At 34.5% G+C, this 16,694-nt stretch overlaps 1 protein-coding gene across 1 annotated transcript in view; it reads left to right on the top strand.

Annotated features, from left to right (window-relative positions):
* The window catches only part of LOC149799666 (SCO-spondin-like), a 123,598-nt gene that overhangs the window by 74,010 nt on the left and 32,894 nt on the right, over nucleotides 1-16,694 (top strand). The window contains exons 25-33 of the mRNA XM_089959020.1: nucleotides 2,268-2,438; nucleotides 3,291-3,464; nucleotides 4,110-4,280; nucleotides 8,063-8,233; nucleotides 9,232-9,402; nucleotides 10,061-10,231; nucleotides 13,583-13,756; nucleotides 14,097-14,267; nucleotides 14,784-14,957. Of these exons, the coding sequence (XP_089815146.1) occupies nucleotides 2,268-2,438; nucleotides 3,291-3,464; nucleotides 4,110-4,280; nucleotides 8,063-8,233; nucleotides 9,232-9,402; nucleotides 10,061-10,231; nucleotides 13,583-13,756; nucleotides 14,097-14,267; nucleotides 14,784-14,957 (1,548 nt within the window). The remainder of the gene's footprint in view (nucleotides 1-2,267; nucleotides 2,439-3,290; nucleotides 3,465-4,109; nucleotides 4,281-8,062; nucleotides 8,234-9,231; nucleotides 9,403-10,060; nucleotides 10,232-13,582; nucleotides 13,757-14,096; nucleotides 14,268-14,783; nucleotides 14,958-16,694) is intronic.

Here is a 16,694-nt window from a genome sequence, read left to right as displayed (position 1 = left end):
ATCAAACATTTTGAAACAATACTTCCATTAGAGAAAGTCAGGTGTACGTTTGTAATTTCTGCGCTTTATTTTGTTTATTGTTTGTAACATTTATATTTTTGTCTGACTTTGACGTATCCTCAGTGAGCGTCTAAAGCGCATAATCTAGATACAACAAAATTTTGCACTGTTCGTTGTCGGTTTCTACACAAACAAAGCCACAAACACAATTATAACACACATAGTGTTTATGTATTACTATTTGCATTTACGTCTTCGTTTATAGCATTATTAGATTCTTGGTGTTTATTTGTTGGATAACAAAGAATCGGTGTTGGGAAGATATTGTACGAGACTTTTTAGTTCCGTAAAATGGACCCTGCCTAAGTTATTAACATAAAATATTCTCTGGGTATTCTAAGTTAGCCTGAAATAAAAGCTGAGGCTTATAGAAGAGATTTGATAAATCGATCTATCGTGACGCAAGAAAAACACACATACAAATGAATTTACAGTCTCATGATTGTGTGATATTTAGTTGATAAAACGAAAGTTATTTGTTGTATCAACATGGTTAAGAAACCTTAAGTTAACAATAACTTATAGTCTAATGATCTAATCGTCTCGATTAAAACACAACTAAATATTGCTTCTCTGAGACTATTGATTATTGCAGGAATGCCTAATTTTCTGTAATTCATCTCTTTTTATAGATAACTAAGACTTATGTGATTTTAGAATAATTTCAACTCGTAATAATGATCAGCTATTTTAATAATGACCATTCAAGAATTAGGTCAACCTGGTCTTTCAAGAATTGATATCCTGAAGTCAGATCATGTGATGTTTACTTAGTTAAAAGCATAGTCAGCTTTGAAAAACTATCAATGAATTTTACACACATAATAGAGGAAATACATCTTTAATCTGCAAACTAACTATAGAGAAAGTTACTATTTAATATGGTATGAACTAAATTACGTTTAGAAACTATAATCATGAAAAAAATACGCATTATCTATCTAATTTTCTATATATCAATTCTTCATTTAGTGTTAGCTTCGTCGTCTGACAGTACTTTATGATCGAAGCTACTTGAAGCAATATAGTCTCATATGAATTGATACTTCTAGCCACGATTGACTTGTCAATCCATTGCACATAAAGTGTTAGCAAATTTTGTACTGAAAAGATAGCGATTCAGTTGACCTATGAAATAACAACAATAACATTAAGACAGAAATAGGAAATTGACATTACACGATGATTTTCTAAGTCATAAGTGTATGCTGAATTCTGATCCTTTCGGAAAAATTCTGCTCCTGAAATTATTATTAAGGAATCAGCTGAAGAGTAATATCCTAATATTGGCCAGGCTCATTGCCCTGGTCGAAAACACTAACACTAATATCCTGATCTAGGCCAGGCTCATTGCTAGGGAAAAGAAACAAGCAAAACAAAACAAACAAAAGAAACCCAAAAACGTGCCAGACGAATTGCTCTAGACGAAACAAGGAAAATGTCCTGAAAAAGGGCTAAGCTTATCGAAAATTCAAAAAGACAACTACTATTTTTCACATTATAACCCCACCATTGGAATCAGATATTGATCTGTTGAACAGCTGGTACACAAAATAGGTCCTGCCTTCAGGTTTCTCATCGGTAAATCAAATGGTGTATCTTCCACTTCCCCCATAAACTATTATTATTATTATTATTATTATTATTATTATTTATTATTACTATTATTATTATTATTATTATTGTTACTATTATTATTATTATTATCATTAGTAGTAGTAGTAGTAGTAGCAGAGTCTTATCAAGTGTCATAATTTTAGCCGTATATTTATAAAGAAAACGTCTTCTACGAAAAGTTATATTTGTCTCGCGTACGTATTTCTCTTTTGGAGGAGCGTAGTCAATGTATGTATGTATGCATGTATGTATGTATGTATGTATGTATGTATGTATGTATGTATGTATGTATGTATGTTTTCACGTTGAAAATAACAACATCTTATGTTGCTATTAGTGATTGCGCGTCATCTGATTGATGTGAGATTAATGACTTTCGTGGTACGTAATAACAACAGCAGGCATAGAAGAAGTTCCAAAATGACTACTATTTACATTTGAAGTTAATTTACAATGGACAAAGTAGTGGACGTTCTGAGTGAACTGCCATCCTCATTTTTATGTATAAATATTACAGTGGATTGCATTATGGGTAAATACTTGGAAAGCTACTTATTCGCTTAACTTTCCAAAATATTTTATATTTCTAGAGGATGGTATTTGGAATGCATGGGAGACCTGGTCTTCATGTAGCAAGTCCTGTGAAAACGGGACACAATCGAGAACTAGAGAGTGTCATTATGACCCGACAGAGCCAATTGGAAAACCCTGTCCTGGTGATGCCAAAGAGTCGATATCTTGTAATACAGAACGCTGTCCAAGTAAGTAAGATAACAAACATATTAATGAAAGGACAGTAAACTCCATGTTTCCAAAAATTTATTATTTTTAATGGATGTTTTGTCCAAACTAGTTTTCTTTGAGTGCGTGATTGAGAAGTAAACTGGACATGAAGTTATAACTAAATATTATGAAGCAAATGCACCAAATGGGTTGTGAGAAATTATACTAAAATAAGGGGATTTTGATTTTGTTGCTTTTTCACAATCTCTTCATGACTATATTATTAGAAGAACAACAACTTTCAAGCATATCACCGTGTTAACTAATTTAATGTTGATAAAATCAGTATATATCTTAGCACGATGGTAGCAATCCTTAGCTGCCATCACATAACTTCCAGACCAAAATAGTTGATTACAATAGACTTTTTAAATGGCAAACTGGCACTAAATTGGGTCAATAAAAGAAGACGTCGGGACTTATCATTACCAGTGCAGGGGTAGTTCAATTATTTTGCAATATACGATGCATTCACTCTAACATCATAGCGTATCGTTCAATCTACTTTACATAGGATCACACCTCTTGGCTGGCCTGGTCAACAATTCGTATTTATTTCTCTGGGGAATTTCTGCAACAAAAGTCCCGATAAATATTGATCGACATGTAATAAATGATGAGAATAATTGTTCTTTTAACGGAATGGTTAATAAAATTCTCAAAAATGAAAAATTTAGCTGAAATAGGCGATACCGAATGTCAACATGACTTGTATGACATGTCGTTTTAAATAGAAAAGACCTTTCCAGGCTTCATGGCAAAACATTTTGAAAATAAGCTGCAAATTTAGGTCGATATTGCTATTTTTTCATTATCCATGTTTTCTTTAGTTGATGGAAAATGGTCTAATTGGGGCACATATTCCACGTGTTCTGTGTCATGCGGTAATGGTACGCATACAAGGAACAGGAGCTGTCTATTTAACGATCCAGCAGCCCCTCATGGAGCGGCATGTTTTGGTGCTAACACCACCTCGGATCCTTGCAATGCCGGACCGTGCCCTGGTTAGTGGATGTTTTAATATGTCAAAAGAAAATAAATAAAACAAATTATAACATAGAAATGCTTTAAAATTCTAGTCTCTATTTATCAATTTAAATATTTGTATAACTATCCTGGTTCACAGATTTCCTATCTTAAACATTCCAGTCTAAACTTCGAAATATATATATATATATATATATGTGTGTGTGTGTGTGTGTGTGTGTGTGTGTGTATGTGCGTGTGTGTTTGTGTGTGTGTGTGTGTTGTTTGACATAAATAAAGTTTCACATTTATTGATAAAAGCAGAAAATACATTTAAAATAAACCTAATCAGCGATCAAGTTGTAGATGTTATGTTGTGAATCATGAAATTAATACATGACATGTTTTCAATATTTCAATACTCAACCAAATCTCAGTGCCAACATATGCTTCAAAATGTTTGAGGACTTGTGAACTTTCTGTAATTGTTATTTTTATCCATGATATATAATAGGATTTTTTTTCACGATACATGATTAATATAATGTCATTTTAATCCTGAAGAATAGTATACTGAAAATATTTTGGTGAATAAATAATCATAATTTGAAATGAACTAGTTACAAATTTAAGCAATCAGTACTCATTTATTGTACATCATAACGTATTTTATAAATGATCAGTGGACGGTACGTGGTCAGCGTGGACTAATTTTACGGCCTGTTCCAAAACCTGCGGCGGCGGTATTCAGTTTAGAAGCAGACAGTGTGTGTTTCTGAATGACCATCCTCACGGAAGGGACTGCATTGGAAATAGCTCATCTTCTCAGCAGTGTCATACAGATCTGTGTCCAGGTAAGGTCTACTATAACACTCTACCACTCTGCGAAGTATACTTTTCAAAAGCTTGCTAAACATTCATATTATGAAAAATTGATCAAGCCAAGGCCGACCAGAAATGAAACTTATTATTATTTTGTTATTATTATTATTATTATTATTATAAATGTTCGGTCTTCACTGTTGAAACACAAGTGGTGTACTCCACCGGGGTGGGTGGGTAGCAGTGGCGAATCAACAAACCTGTTAAATTAATATGTGTTTCTCCAACAACTCTGGGGGTTATTTCTCACCGTCACTGAAATGTCCATGAGATGTTCCAATCGCAATCGTAACGACTACATTACCTCCCTTAGTTAAGGTGGGCTTGCTGTTTCTATGAACTAAAAAAAAAAAAAAAACAAGACAGAAAAACGTTCGACTTTTGTCAAAGCACGAACATATTGTTACGGCTTCTTTTGTCTTCGGCGTGACATACAATATGAGTACGATCTGTATTACGCTTTCTGGGGAGGTGAGCATTTCAGTGTAGAGCATGCAACGGTTGTTTCTTGAGGTTTATTTTGACTAAATGCACATGGCAAGTTTAAACAAGCGATGTGATTTTCATTTTTAACGTAGCTTTAACATTTTTTCAGTTATATCGCTACGATGTCTGCAATGTGGCAGTTTATAGTGATGTCAAGCCCTGCGGCATCATGCCGCAGACATGTAGCATGATTAAACAAGCGAAGTAATCACAGTTTTTGCGAACTATATTGGTTTGTACAGTCATTACTGCTTGTAGAAACAAACGTTCCACGTGTAACGTTTACTGAATCTGTAACTTTACACTCTGGATTAATATCATTCAATGAATGTTTACTCAAGCCGTAATGATGTGACCTCTATTAAATATTAAATATGAATGTGTTCTGGCCAGGGTAGTTTTACTACTGGAAAACTGACGAACAGAGCAGTGTCAACAAGGGTAATAGTTCAAATATAATTTATTTGCTGATTTCAAATCTTGACAACAAATGCGATTATACGTGTACGATATTTTCCAATAGGACAATTGATGATGATTTAAAAATTATGTGCGCATTTCGAGTTATCTTGTCTCATTCATGGTTATCATTACGCTAAAGGTCTCCAATGAATCCATTAGCAATACTGACCGTCATCTTATAATTCCACTGTGGCACACACATATACTCAGCCACATGCATATAATGAAACACGAGCAGAGAGAAAACCATTATGTTTTCGTTACTAAAACATAGAATATATATATATATATATATATATATATATATATATATATATATATATATATATATATATATATATAGAGAGAGAGAGAGAGAGAGAGAGAGAGAGAGAGAGAGAGAGAGAGGACACACAGAGTTAGAGTTTGTAAGGTGCTACAAGATAATTCGACAAGCTGTCAGAAAATCCGAAGTAGTTATCATATTTGTTTTGATTTAATGCTATTTTAGATTTGAATTGGTTGTCTTAGGCAATTGTTGATAATTGATTGTAAATCATGGAAATATTATTTTTGGAGAAAAATATCTAATTTCATTTTCTAGGAATTGTTATAATTTCTTGAATCGAAATCATATTGTTTCGTATTGACAATTAAATACATTCACAAATTTATTTGCACATATTTCTTTGTACACGGGTACATGGCAGTATTGTGCGATAAAGTAATCGTTAACATACATACGCATCCACTCCTAGAAGGAAAGAAAATGAATTATCAAATGATCAAAATACATGTACCCTTAATTCCAGACAGGCTACCACCATATCTCGTTTTGCAACAGATAACTCAAACCTTTGTTGCCTTAAACGACGGGTCATGGCCAAATTTATTTGTAACATTTACCTTCAGTATGTGCTTCCTGTCACCGCTAAATTTAACCCATCTGCTCGTCATCATTATTAGGACACGAACCTCTCTATGCACATCGCACGATTCTTCACGAGTTTGATATGGAGAATATGTTACTATGCCAGATCTGGTGAAATAATTAACAGAAAAATTATCAGAGGACGCTCTGTTTATCAGAACATTTGTTATGGTTCTGTTTTTTCTTCATTCGGGTATCTTGGGGTTGTTTTATTTCTTGAATTGAATGAGTAGTTTCTTCTGGGGTTATCTTTCTGCGATGTAAATATAATAGTGTTCTCAGCATGTGTTTCATAACTGTCTGGGTACTACGGTAGTTTCTGTTATTAAGGAGTGTACGGAAATTCCCGATAAATCTTGTTACGAATTTGATACCATTAACATCATGGTTTCATTTTCATGACAAAATAATTAAATTTAGTTCACAGAAGAGTTGTATCTGTCTCAATTTAGTTTTGGATATTAATAATATAATTATATTTAATATCCTTTAATCCCATGTGTGATATGTGTCGCGTGTGCCATCGTGGTCGCCCAGTGGGATGTTTTGAAAGATATTTCAGCCAAATTCAACTTTTGGAAAAATTTCGGATTGAAACGAAAATAATCTAAATTCTCATTTTCAGTTATTTACTAGCATATCTTCATGTGTTAAGTACATGTATACTTTTGTAAGACCCGGAACTATTCAAACGCTTTAGGAATGCAGTTGTTTTCTTTACAGTCCACTTTGCATTTTATCGTTTATTGAGTAAGTGTGTATTGTGTTTACTGGCCCTCTGATAAATATCTTGCCCGGATGTTGGAATACCACTGAAAGTTTCCGTACCTATCTTTACAACTATGTAGCAAGTACATCGAAAGTTTCAGCACTTCCTATTTTTATCAAGAAATCTTCTAACATCATCACAATGTCTTTCATGGGATGTGAACTATAATGCCAGCTTAATCATCTCTCTTTAGCTACAGTTTTTGGCTACAAGTTTCACAATGGTTATGAACATACATATAACAAATTCATCTAACGTAAGGTTGACCAGATACTTTTCGGGGTTGGGGAGCATGATATTTATTTTGAGCCGAGATATTTGTTTTTAATCTCATGACAACGATGTTTTTCAAATGATATAATGGATATACTATGGTCTATTTTGCTAAAAATCACGACCTTATATTTTTCCAGCTATTAATAGACGGAAATTTAAACTAAAGTATCAGGTCTCTGACCCAGAACATTACACTGTGTTTCCTTAATATAACTGCAGTTATAACGGTATGTGTATCGCGGTACAAATAATGTCCTTGTAAACAGCTTTGATTGGTGCTGTAACTTATCGTGGAATTTAATTTGCATACATATCTTGCTGACTTTTATTGAGCCTTATCCAACATTTCCGATTCCGATGGGAATCCGGGATACCCTCAGTGCTGCTATTAGAGAAATATTGCTCATTTTAGAACTAATAACAACATACACAATAGTTTTTATTCAGGCGGGAAAGGCTGCATAGTTTTGCGAATGTGTAATACTTGACTTATTGGAAGACGGGAGTGGTTGGCTCAGAGAGTGGTCTCCCTCTTCTCAATAATAGCTCACATCCGCAATTGACCTTAAAAGGCATGCAAAGATTCAGTTAACCACCTATGGTATCGTGTAACCTCACTGAAGTTACCAACGCCATGTTCACAAGAGAACTAGTGGTTAAAAAATAAGCGACGTTTATCCAGTAATATCTCAATACAATCTTTCTATGTAATCTGTGAAATGTACATTCATACACACGTACACATACCAAGATAAATGTATAACCCCTGTTTCACAATTGCAAAATGATGAATGAGAATATTAATGTTTTGTCCTTAGATTTAAATCTGTTTTTTTTTCTTCCGAATTTAGTGAACGGATTTTGGGCCGAGTGGTCAGCTTGGTCGGGTTGCATTGTGTCCTGTGGTAATGGTACAGAACATAGGACCAGGAAATGTAAATTTGACCCCAGTGCACCTCATGGAGAACCTTGCCATGGACAAGACTCAGAGTCAAAGGAATGTTTCCAAGGGCTCTGTGCTAGTAAGGCATTTCGGGTTTTATTTCAGTTTCCTTCTTTTTCATTTATTCCACGCAATTTATTTTCTTTCAAACGTCCATTTTATGTTTCCGATGAAAGTAAATACTTATTATTCAGCCTTTTGCATCCAAAATAAACTGAATTACTAATCGCAAAGAAAGAGAGAGAAATTTTTTTTTTTTTTTTTTTTTTCAAATTTACCTTGCAAATGAAATGTCATGCGACATACTTTTATACTGATAAAATGTTTCTTACAGTTGGATATGCATATACACACTCTTCCATAAACTAATGTAAACATTTCTGAAACGTCTGCAGAAAGAGCTGTGTGAATGTGTTTTGGTGAGTGGTGGATGGGGTATTGGGGGAGAGAGTTCTAGTATGAAAAATACTATTTCAATGATTAATGATGAACGATTCTAAATAAATTGTTTCGGCTGTTTTAGTCTTCTAGTGAATACATCAAGACTAAAACGTTCGTAATGACATAGGACACTCTACCAAATACAGCGTCACTGAAAATAATCAGTTAATTCAGGTTTAAAAAGTAAGTAACAAACATGTTCCATTGCCACATTTCTTGTGGACCAAAAGCATAAACAAACAAGTGCCTTTGCAATTGTTTCTTTTGAATATGTAGTAAGAAAGTCTACTGGAAGTCTTCGTAACTAGTATTTGATGCATATTGATTGACAAAAACGTTTCCGGATCATGTCAGGAATAAAAAGAATAAATGTATTTTTTTTTTTGCAAAAGCATTTTCGGTTAGCTGTCGTCGATGATCAATAGTGTTTTCTAATCCTATTATTTACCCTTACATATTTCTGAATAGTGTTATTAGTCGATAACTTTTAAAATCCCCGTCATGTCCAAGATAATGGGAAGAGGATCCTCGGATGACTAATTGGCATATTCCGGAGGAGACTTTGGACACATCCTGAATACAAATATTAGAATGACGTATTTCCAATTCATGTTGAATTTACCTTTCATACTTCAGAGGATGGTAAATTGTCAAGCTGGTCGGCATGGACCGTCTGTTCTCGTACATGTGGGAATGGAACACGGTCAAGGTCCAGATCGTGTATCTTCGAGGATGGCTATCCTCATGGTAAAGATTGTGAAGAACCGAGAAATTCTACAGAGCCTTGTAACACGCAATTATGCCCAGGTACAACAAATGGACATTATTTTCTTTCTAGTCTATGTGCTTTTAAATCTAATGATTACCAGATATATGGTAATTTCTAAGTGAACTATTGAAGTACAGGACAAAATCTTTATACACAGCTTTAACAAAGTGGAATAATTATACAGTAGCATGTCGAAGACTACGTTCAAGATGAAGTCGGATCATATTTGCCTGAACATTCAGAATCTGAGGAGAATACAGTTGTTGGAACAGCAAAAACGAAAACCAACAGGAAACAGCAAAAATATAAAATCTTAATATGTGAAAACGCAGATTTATCAACACTAATAATAAAAAAGCTTTTAAAGCCGATTTCTTGAGAGGGAATAATCCTTTGAATATATATATATATATATATATATATATATATATATATTGAGGAATCAAAATCTAAAAGTTTATTCTGCTCTTGGGTGTAAATATTGGATATGTCGTTAATTTTGCCTTCATTCCAGATATTTCATTGGAACCTATAATGAAAATATTTGTGATCACGCATTAGACAAGAAGCAAGAAGTTGGCACGTTTACTCAATCTTTGAATCTCTGATTATTTGAATTATCCAAACTCTCTGGTTGTAGTCTCTCTTGCAAACAATGTGTTAATTTAATTCTGATCCTCTCATATTAATGAATAGTGGATGGTACTTGGAAAGAATGGAGCAATTGGAGCACCTGCACCGCTACATGTGGTAGTGGTGTGCGCACGAGAAATCGAACTTGCGAAGTCACGGCTGGTGTATCAAAAGGATTGCCGTGCTTAGGAAATGCTAGTGAGACCCAATCTTGTGCGGATAAATTGTGTCCAGGTACGATATTATTCCAAGTTCGTATTATTTTTTTTTAATTTAGAAGCAGCAGTATTTCCTCGAGGTTTTTATTCCCTAATTCAAATTCTCAAATGCTAAGAGAAATTGATTAGGTTTCTTGAATGCCAATCATCAGTGAATAGATGGTCATGGAAAATCGAACGGTTAGTAACATTTTTCTCCTTTACTTGATCCAGTCGATAACTCTTCATTTCTAATTCCTAAAACGTTCCATGAGTTATAGTGAGAATAGGTTTATCTAAGTTTTTCCAAAGGTAATTGTGCCCTTTATTGTAAGAATATCTGGTGGGAATAGCATTTTATTGCATAGCATAATCGATAAGAATTATTATTATTACACTCTCCAGGGATAGGCTTTTCATTTTCTTAGACCAATGAGAACCTTGTTTTACTTTATTCCAATATGCGTTATCGTTAATGAGTAAACCCATATTTTAAGATGCAAAGCCTTTAGTGCAACGTTTAAGTTTTGTTAGTGAGGAACCTTCTAAAATGTTTTATTATTAGTGATGTGTGTGTGTGTGTGTGTGAGAGAGAGAGAGAGAGAGAGAGAGAGAGAGAGAGAGATACTCAGTTGATTTGTTTTACCAAACATCTGCTGAAAGGAAGACTTAATGACAAATAAAACTTTATTAGTAAAGGGATAGTCATAAGCTGTACGAGCCGCATTTTCTACAGAGTCGACATTTCGCTCATCAAAGTTGGTCTTGACGTAACTATGGACGAAATTCTTGAACTCTTCAACTAATAAGAGTTGTTTCAGGAAATTGTGATCTTGATCAACCTTCTTGGCTGAGCACCATCTATCAAATATTTGCTATTTTTCTCTGAAAATTTCTACATGAGTCTGTGCAGTTTCTTTTCCACATTTCCGAAATCATCCGTCCATATACATCAGGTACCAACTTCATAATCCTTCAAGTTACTTTCCTTAACCGCATCATTGCTAGCACTATCTGTAACAAAAATAAAGCGTAGATTTCACGATCTTAGCCAATAGGTACACTTTGCAATAATAACGTCCAGTGCTCTTTTGGTCATTGCAAATTTTAATCAATTTTTCAAAATGATGAAATTAATGATCTGCCTCTCTTACTTTAGACGTGGGTCCAACCCTAATATTTCTGGTAACATCAAAACTTGGGCTTGCATGTAAAAGAAGAGAGAGATTTCCGCCTGCCAGTTCTAACTATTTTAATTTCAATTGAATTTCTCTTTCTTGTTTTTCTCTTTCTCTCTGCATCTGTATTTCAATCAATGCTTTTTTCATTTGCATTCGCCTCTCTTCTTTCTTTCTGTCTTCTTTATTATTATGAACCTTTGTATTTAGCATTTGGTTTTCTTCTCTTTCTCTTCTTTTCCGCTTTCTGAAGTTTTATTTGTATTTTTTCTTTCTTCATTTGTATTGTTCGTTCTCTATGCTGTTTCTGATATTGAATTTGTTTCCATTTTGCATTGGTGCCATTTCCTTCTGAAACCGAAGCTTTCTGAATTCTAATTCCATCAGTTATTTTATTTTTAATTTCCTATTCAAACCAGACACAAACATACTGATCAAGTGCAAAATATCTGTATCCAAAACTTATTTTCCACCAAATACTAGACCAAAACAATTTTTATTTCTTGCTTCGCGAAAGAAGCCTTCGCTTCAGAAGATCGTATTGTCTGGCAAGCTCAAATAACTAGTCTTTTTCAAAAGATTTTTAACCCTTTCTTATATGTACTCAAAAGGAAGTTTTCCAGTTTAAATGATATTCTAAAAACATGCTGGTTTCACTAAATATTTATCAGATATGTGAAATCAAACTTTGAGGAAATAAGAACAAGCCGAAACAAAGTGAATATAAAATTTCAAAAGCAATTTTAATTTATCTAATATATTCTTCAACAATTAGTATGAGCGTCTCAATCTGCAATTGGTCTTAAATTAAGCAACAGAAAAGAGCGAAAACGAACAAGTTTTGTAAAATTCAAAAACTATTTTTAAATCTAAAGTTAAAATTTCAAAGGAACTTACAGTATTGTGAATTAAATCCCAAATAGTGCCATACGTTCTACCGCAGGTCCAAAGATAAAGAGTGTTCTAAATGAATTCCAGTGGCGTTTTGAATAAATTCCACTCTTGAATGTTCTGATATGCCAATTGCTTCGAATATGTTATGAGGCAGCAATCATAATCTATCACGCTGTTATAATTCATATCCTTGAAACACTTCACAATACCGTCTCAAATAGTACTTTAGTCCTAAAGTAAATGAACACTTTGTAATTCCAATGAATAATTTAAATAAATAAATCCTGTCAAATTACTAAACACAACTAAAAGTGATTCCACTAAGACTGAGGTTAGACATTGAATAAGTAATGATATGGAATGAATAATTCTGAATATGACTGTCTTTATATAAAAAGCTAGGACACAATGACAGAAGTCATAAGCAAGATATCTTCTAGAAACGTCTAAGGTCAAAAGGTCACACAAAAATGTTATTTCGAAGCAATATTGATCGTAATATATAAGCTAAGATGAACTTATGCATCCACACTCTTTTTCAAATTCTACTTGGCCTACAAGCCAATAATGGTAATGGTGTTGATACCATATGACTGGGACAATATACAGATAAAGGTCGATTATCGGGACTTATCAAGGTTGATAGATTTTGTCTGGCTAATAGATCATCCGGATAATCGAAATATGGTCAAAAGATATAGCTTTAAACATGTATAATAGGTCACTGATCAAGGTAAATTAGGCTGACGTGCATTAGGTTTACGCCTGTGCCGTTTGGAGATTGACAATAATCACCTGTTAACCTGCCACTGATACTTGATAGACAGCTAATTACGTAATCTCCACATTGCCTTTTATCGGACTGTGGTAAGCCTTAATTCGTGTTTGGTTAGCTAGAAATGTCGGTACCACGAATGTACATATTACGATAGTGACATTCACTTAGTGATAGTGGGTGAAAGAATAATGGTTTTCAATGAACATCTGACTCTCTTCCTCCCATTCTGCGAATTTCATTACTTTTATTTTTTAAGATAATTAAATTAGTGATCATACCGATTTTAAAATAGATTTTATTCGATTATGAATTTTCCTCAGTTGTGTTACTCTCTTGCTGGCATTGTGATCGAGTATTTAATTATTTTACTAGATACTTGTACACTACAGGCAGTATTTAACACTTAGGACACTAGTAAGCGGCGTTTGAATAATCCGTACTGATATAACATTTTAATTTAATGCTTCTTTAGCTAGATTAAAAAAGAAGTAAAACAATAATGAGAATACATGAATAATCACCGGATCTTCTTTTCAAGTGGACGGTGTCTGGTCAAGCTGGTCGAACATGACCGTATGTACTCAGACTTGTGGAAATGGCACATATCAGAGAGAAAGAACCTGCATGTTCCCAAATACAGGAGCCGACCATGGAAAAAACTGTTCCGGCAGCTCGAAGGAGACACTAACATGCAATCCCTCCGTATGCCCAGGTGACAGAATCTATATCTTATTAAAGAGTAGAACAATCGTATATACGTCGAGTACTTATCTTGTTTGAGATCTAGTCATCGTTATGTTTCGTTTCATTTTATTTTCATTAAAACTGAACAAGTCATCATCGTATATGTGTTGAATCGAAAGCGCACATCCTTAAAATATTTATTGTTTTACCTGTTCTTTTTATCGATTTACATCAACATATCGCTTTTATGTAATTGACTGGTTTGTTGTATGGACGAACAGATATTGTCAGTATGAAAGACAAAAAACAACAGGATGATATCAAATGCTAAAGCAGGGTTGTAAATCAATGACGTTGTAATGTTACAGTTGATGGCCACTGGGACGCATGGTCTTCTTGGTCCACATGTTCGCATACTTGCGGTTTTGCAGTTCAGCATAGACAAAGGACGTGCAATTTTAGTGAACCAGCAGCCAAAGGGAATGAGTGTGTAGGAAATTTCCAAGAGACTCAAGACTGCAATATGAAGCCATGTCCAGGTTCACAAATTCATTAGTATTCACAATAGACCAGTTCAGTCATATTGTCTTGTAATATTCCGTGGAATCCATTAACAATGAACTCATATTTAACGAACTTTGAGGAAAGATTTGAAGAACTAAATAAGTCAGAATTACTAAACTTACATTTATAAAAATCCTTTTAAGTAACTGCTGTTACTTGAATTAATAAACCCTTATCATATTTTTCTTTTTGCAAATACCCATATAATCTTCCATATCTGATCTGGCTATCGATCAAGCTGTTAAATCTGTATTTCCTCATCACAAACCCAGCCTGTTTATGAAAACGTTTTATGTTCATTACAAATAAAGTAACGTTTAAAAAATATCTCTGGGAAAAACAAAAGTAAATATAATCGTCGAGCAATATAAATAGTCCTCAGTGTCAGTTTTTGTTTGCTTCACCATCGACTCTTTCGTCTCGAAATTAAAATAAATATACTTGTTATCTAAGGAAAATTAAACTCATAAATTTGCAATTTCAATATATAGTCAATGGTACCTGGACGGACTGGAATGCTTGGAGTACCTGTTCTCACACCTGTGATAATGGAACCATGACCCGGACACGGACGTGTCAGTTCCTGCCAGAAGGCGCTCCTCACGAACATAACTGTACCGGGGAATATCAAGAGAGCAAAGCATGCATGCTACTGTCATGTCCAGGTATGTCTTGAAATATAGATTTTAACCTTGAAATAAAGAGGAGATATTAGTGAATGTTTTCGATTACAGCTGCCAGTATTCGAGCTCATATAAAACATCTCTACAATTTTTTAGAAGTCGTCTGCTTCAAAGATAAAATGTGCTATTTATTATCGATTGTAATGTGCTCAACTTAAATGTGACAATTAAACAACTGATTGGCTAATGTTTCCAAGATTTTACGTTTTCACGTTTCACGTCGACGTATATTGTGTAGATAGTAGAGTTTTAGTCATACAATCTAAACCTAGGCCATTTCATGTTTACATGGTTACTTTACATAATAATATTTCACATGTACTGTTTATGTGACACTTTAAAAAAGCAGCAAAAGGGTCATATAAATACAATTTATTCTGAAACAAAATGCAAACACCTATTATATATATACAACTACATAGTTTAGTCCTCATTCAGTGTCTTCACGGCACTTCTGGTTTGTCTCCTGTATTCATTAAATAGAGCATCTCTTGTCACTGTCCAGCAATAGCCTGCACGCTTTGATGGGCTCATTGTTCCCTGATAGCGTTTCTCCATTGTTGCCATGTCCTGGTGAAATCGCTCGCCGCGTTCGTCACTCACTGCTCCACAGTCGGGTGGAATAAAAAAAAATTAGTTGAGATTGCAAAAAATGTATGTATTCTTAATGACATGTTGCAAACGAGGCTTTTGAATGCCTTGATGAGGTTTTCAACCTCATCCCTGTAGTTGTCTGTCTTGATGTTTCCAAGATTATGTGTTGCCACTATCTGGAAGGCTTTCTAAAATGTATTTTTCTGGCCACTCAGTGCACAGTTAAATGCATCATCTCGAAACGTTCACAAATCTGAGGACCAACAAAGACACCTTCTTTTATCGTAGCTTCACTTAACTTTGGAAATTTTCCAAGGAGGTACATGAAAGATACTTGTATATTGTCCATGGCCTTGACAAAGTTCTTCATCAGATCCAGCTTGATGTGCAAGGATGGTAACACAATCTTCCTTCATTCAACAAGTGATGGATGCTGAACACTTTTCCTCCCACTCTCCAATGACTGTCGAAGTGGCCAATCACTCTTGATGTAGATGGAATCTCTCGCACGACTGTCACATTCGCAGTGAAAACAGCAGTACTTTGTGTGTCCAGTCTGCAGATCAAGCAAGAGAGCAAAAACATTTTAGTCGCCGCAAAGCTGCTACTAATGCTTACCATAGTTTATGCACCACAACAGTTATTTCATGTGTTCATAGGTTTCATTCAGATGGACTGCATGACCAACTATAATTGATATAAAAACATTGGCATATTACAGCTAAACAGATGTAAGACTCGTATATGATGACTCAATGAACAATCCCCACTCAACAATGGATCATAAATGATGTTGAAGGCTGCCATCACACCATCGATGTTGGTGCAGGCTACAAGATCAACTTCCATGAAGAAGAATGGGACAAGATCCCTTTGACGGTCACGGAACATGGGAACCCTAACATAATCTGCCAGGAGATTCCACTGTTGTATTCTTTAGCTAAACAGTTCTGTCTTACTCTTGAATTGTTCCAAATTCTCGGCAAGGTCATTTAGGCCGCCTTGTGTTATGAGGTGTGGTTCAGAGAAGAAGTATGAGAGAAAATATGGGTCATATGACATTGATGGTTCAGGACTAGAAGTTTCATCCTCTTCCTCGTCTTCGTCTGATTCAAGTGAGAATGA

Source organism: Sinohyriopsis cumingii, chromosome 5 (assembly GCF_028554795.1).
Source record: "Sinohyriopsis cumingii isolate HCF-2022 chromosome 5, ASM2855479v2, whole genome shotgun sequence".
Lineage (NCBI taxonomy): Eukaryota > Metazoa > Mollusca > Bivalvia > Unionida > Unionidae > Sinohyriopsis > Sinohyriopsis cumingii.
This window is presented reverse-complemented; position numbering and strand designations above follow the sequence as displayed.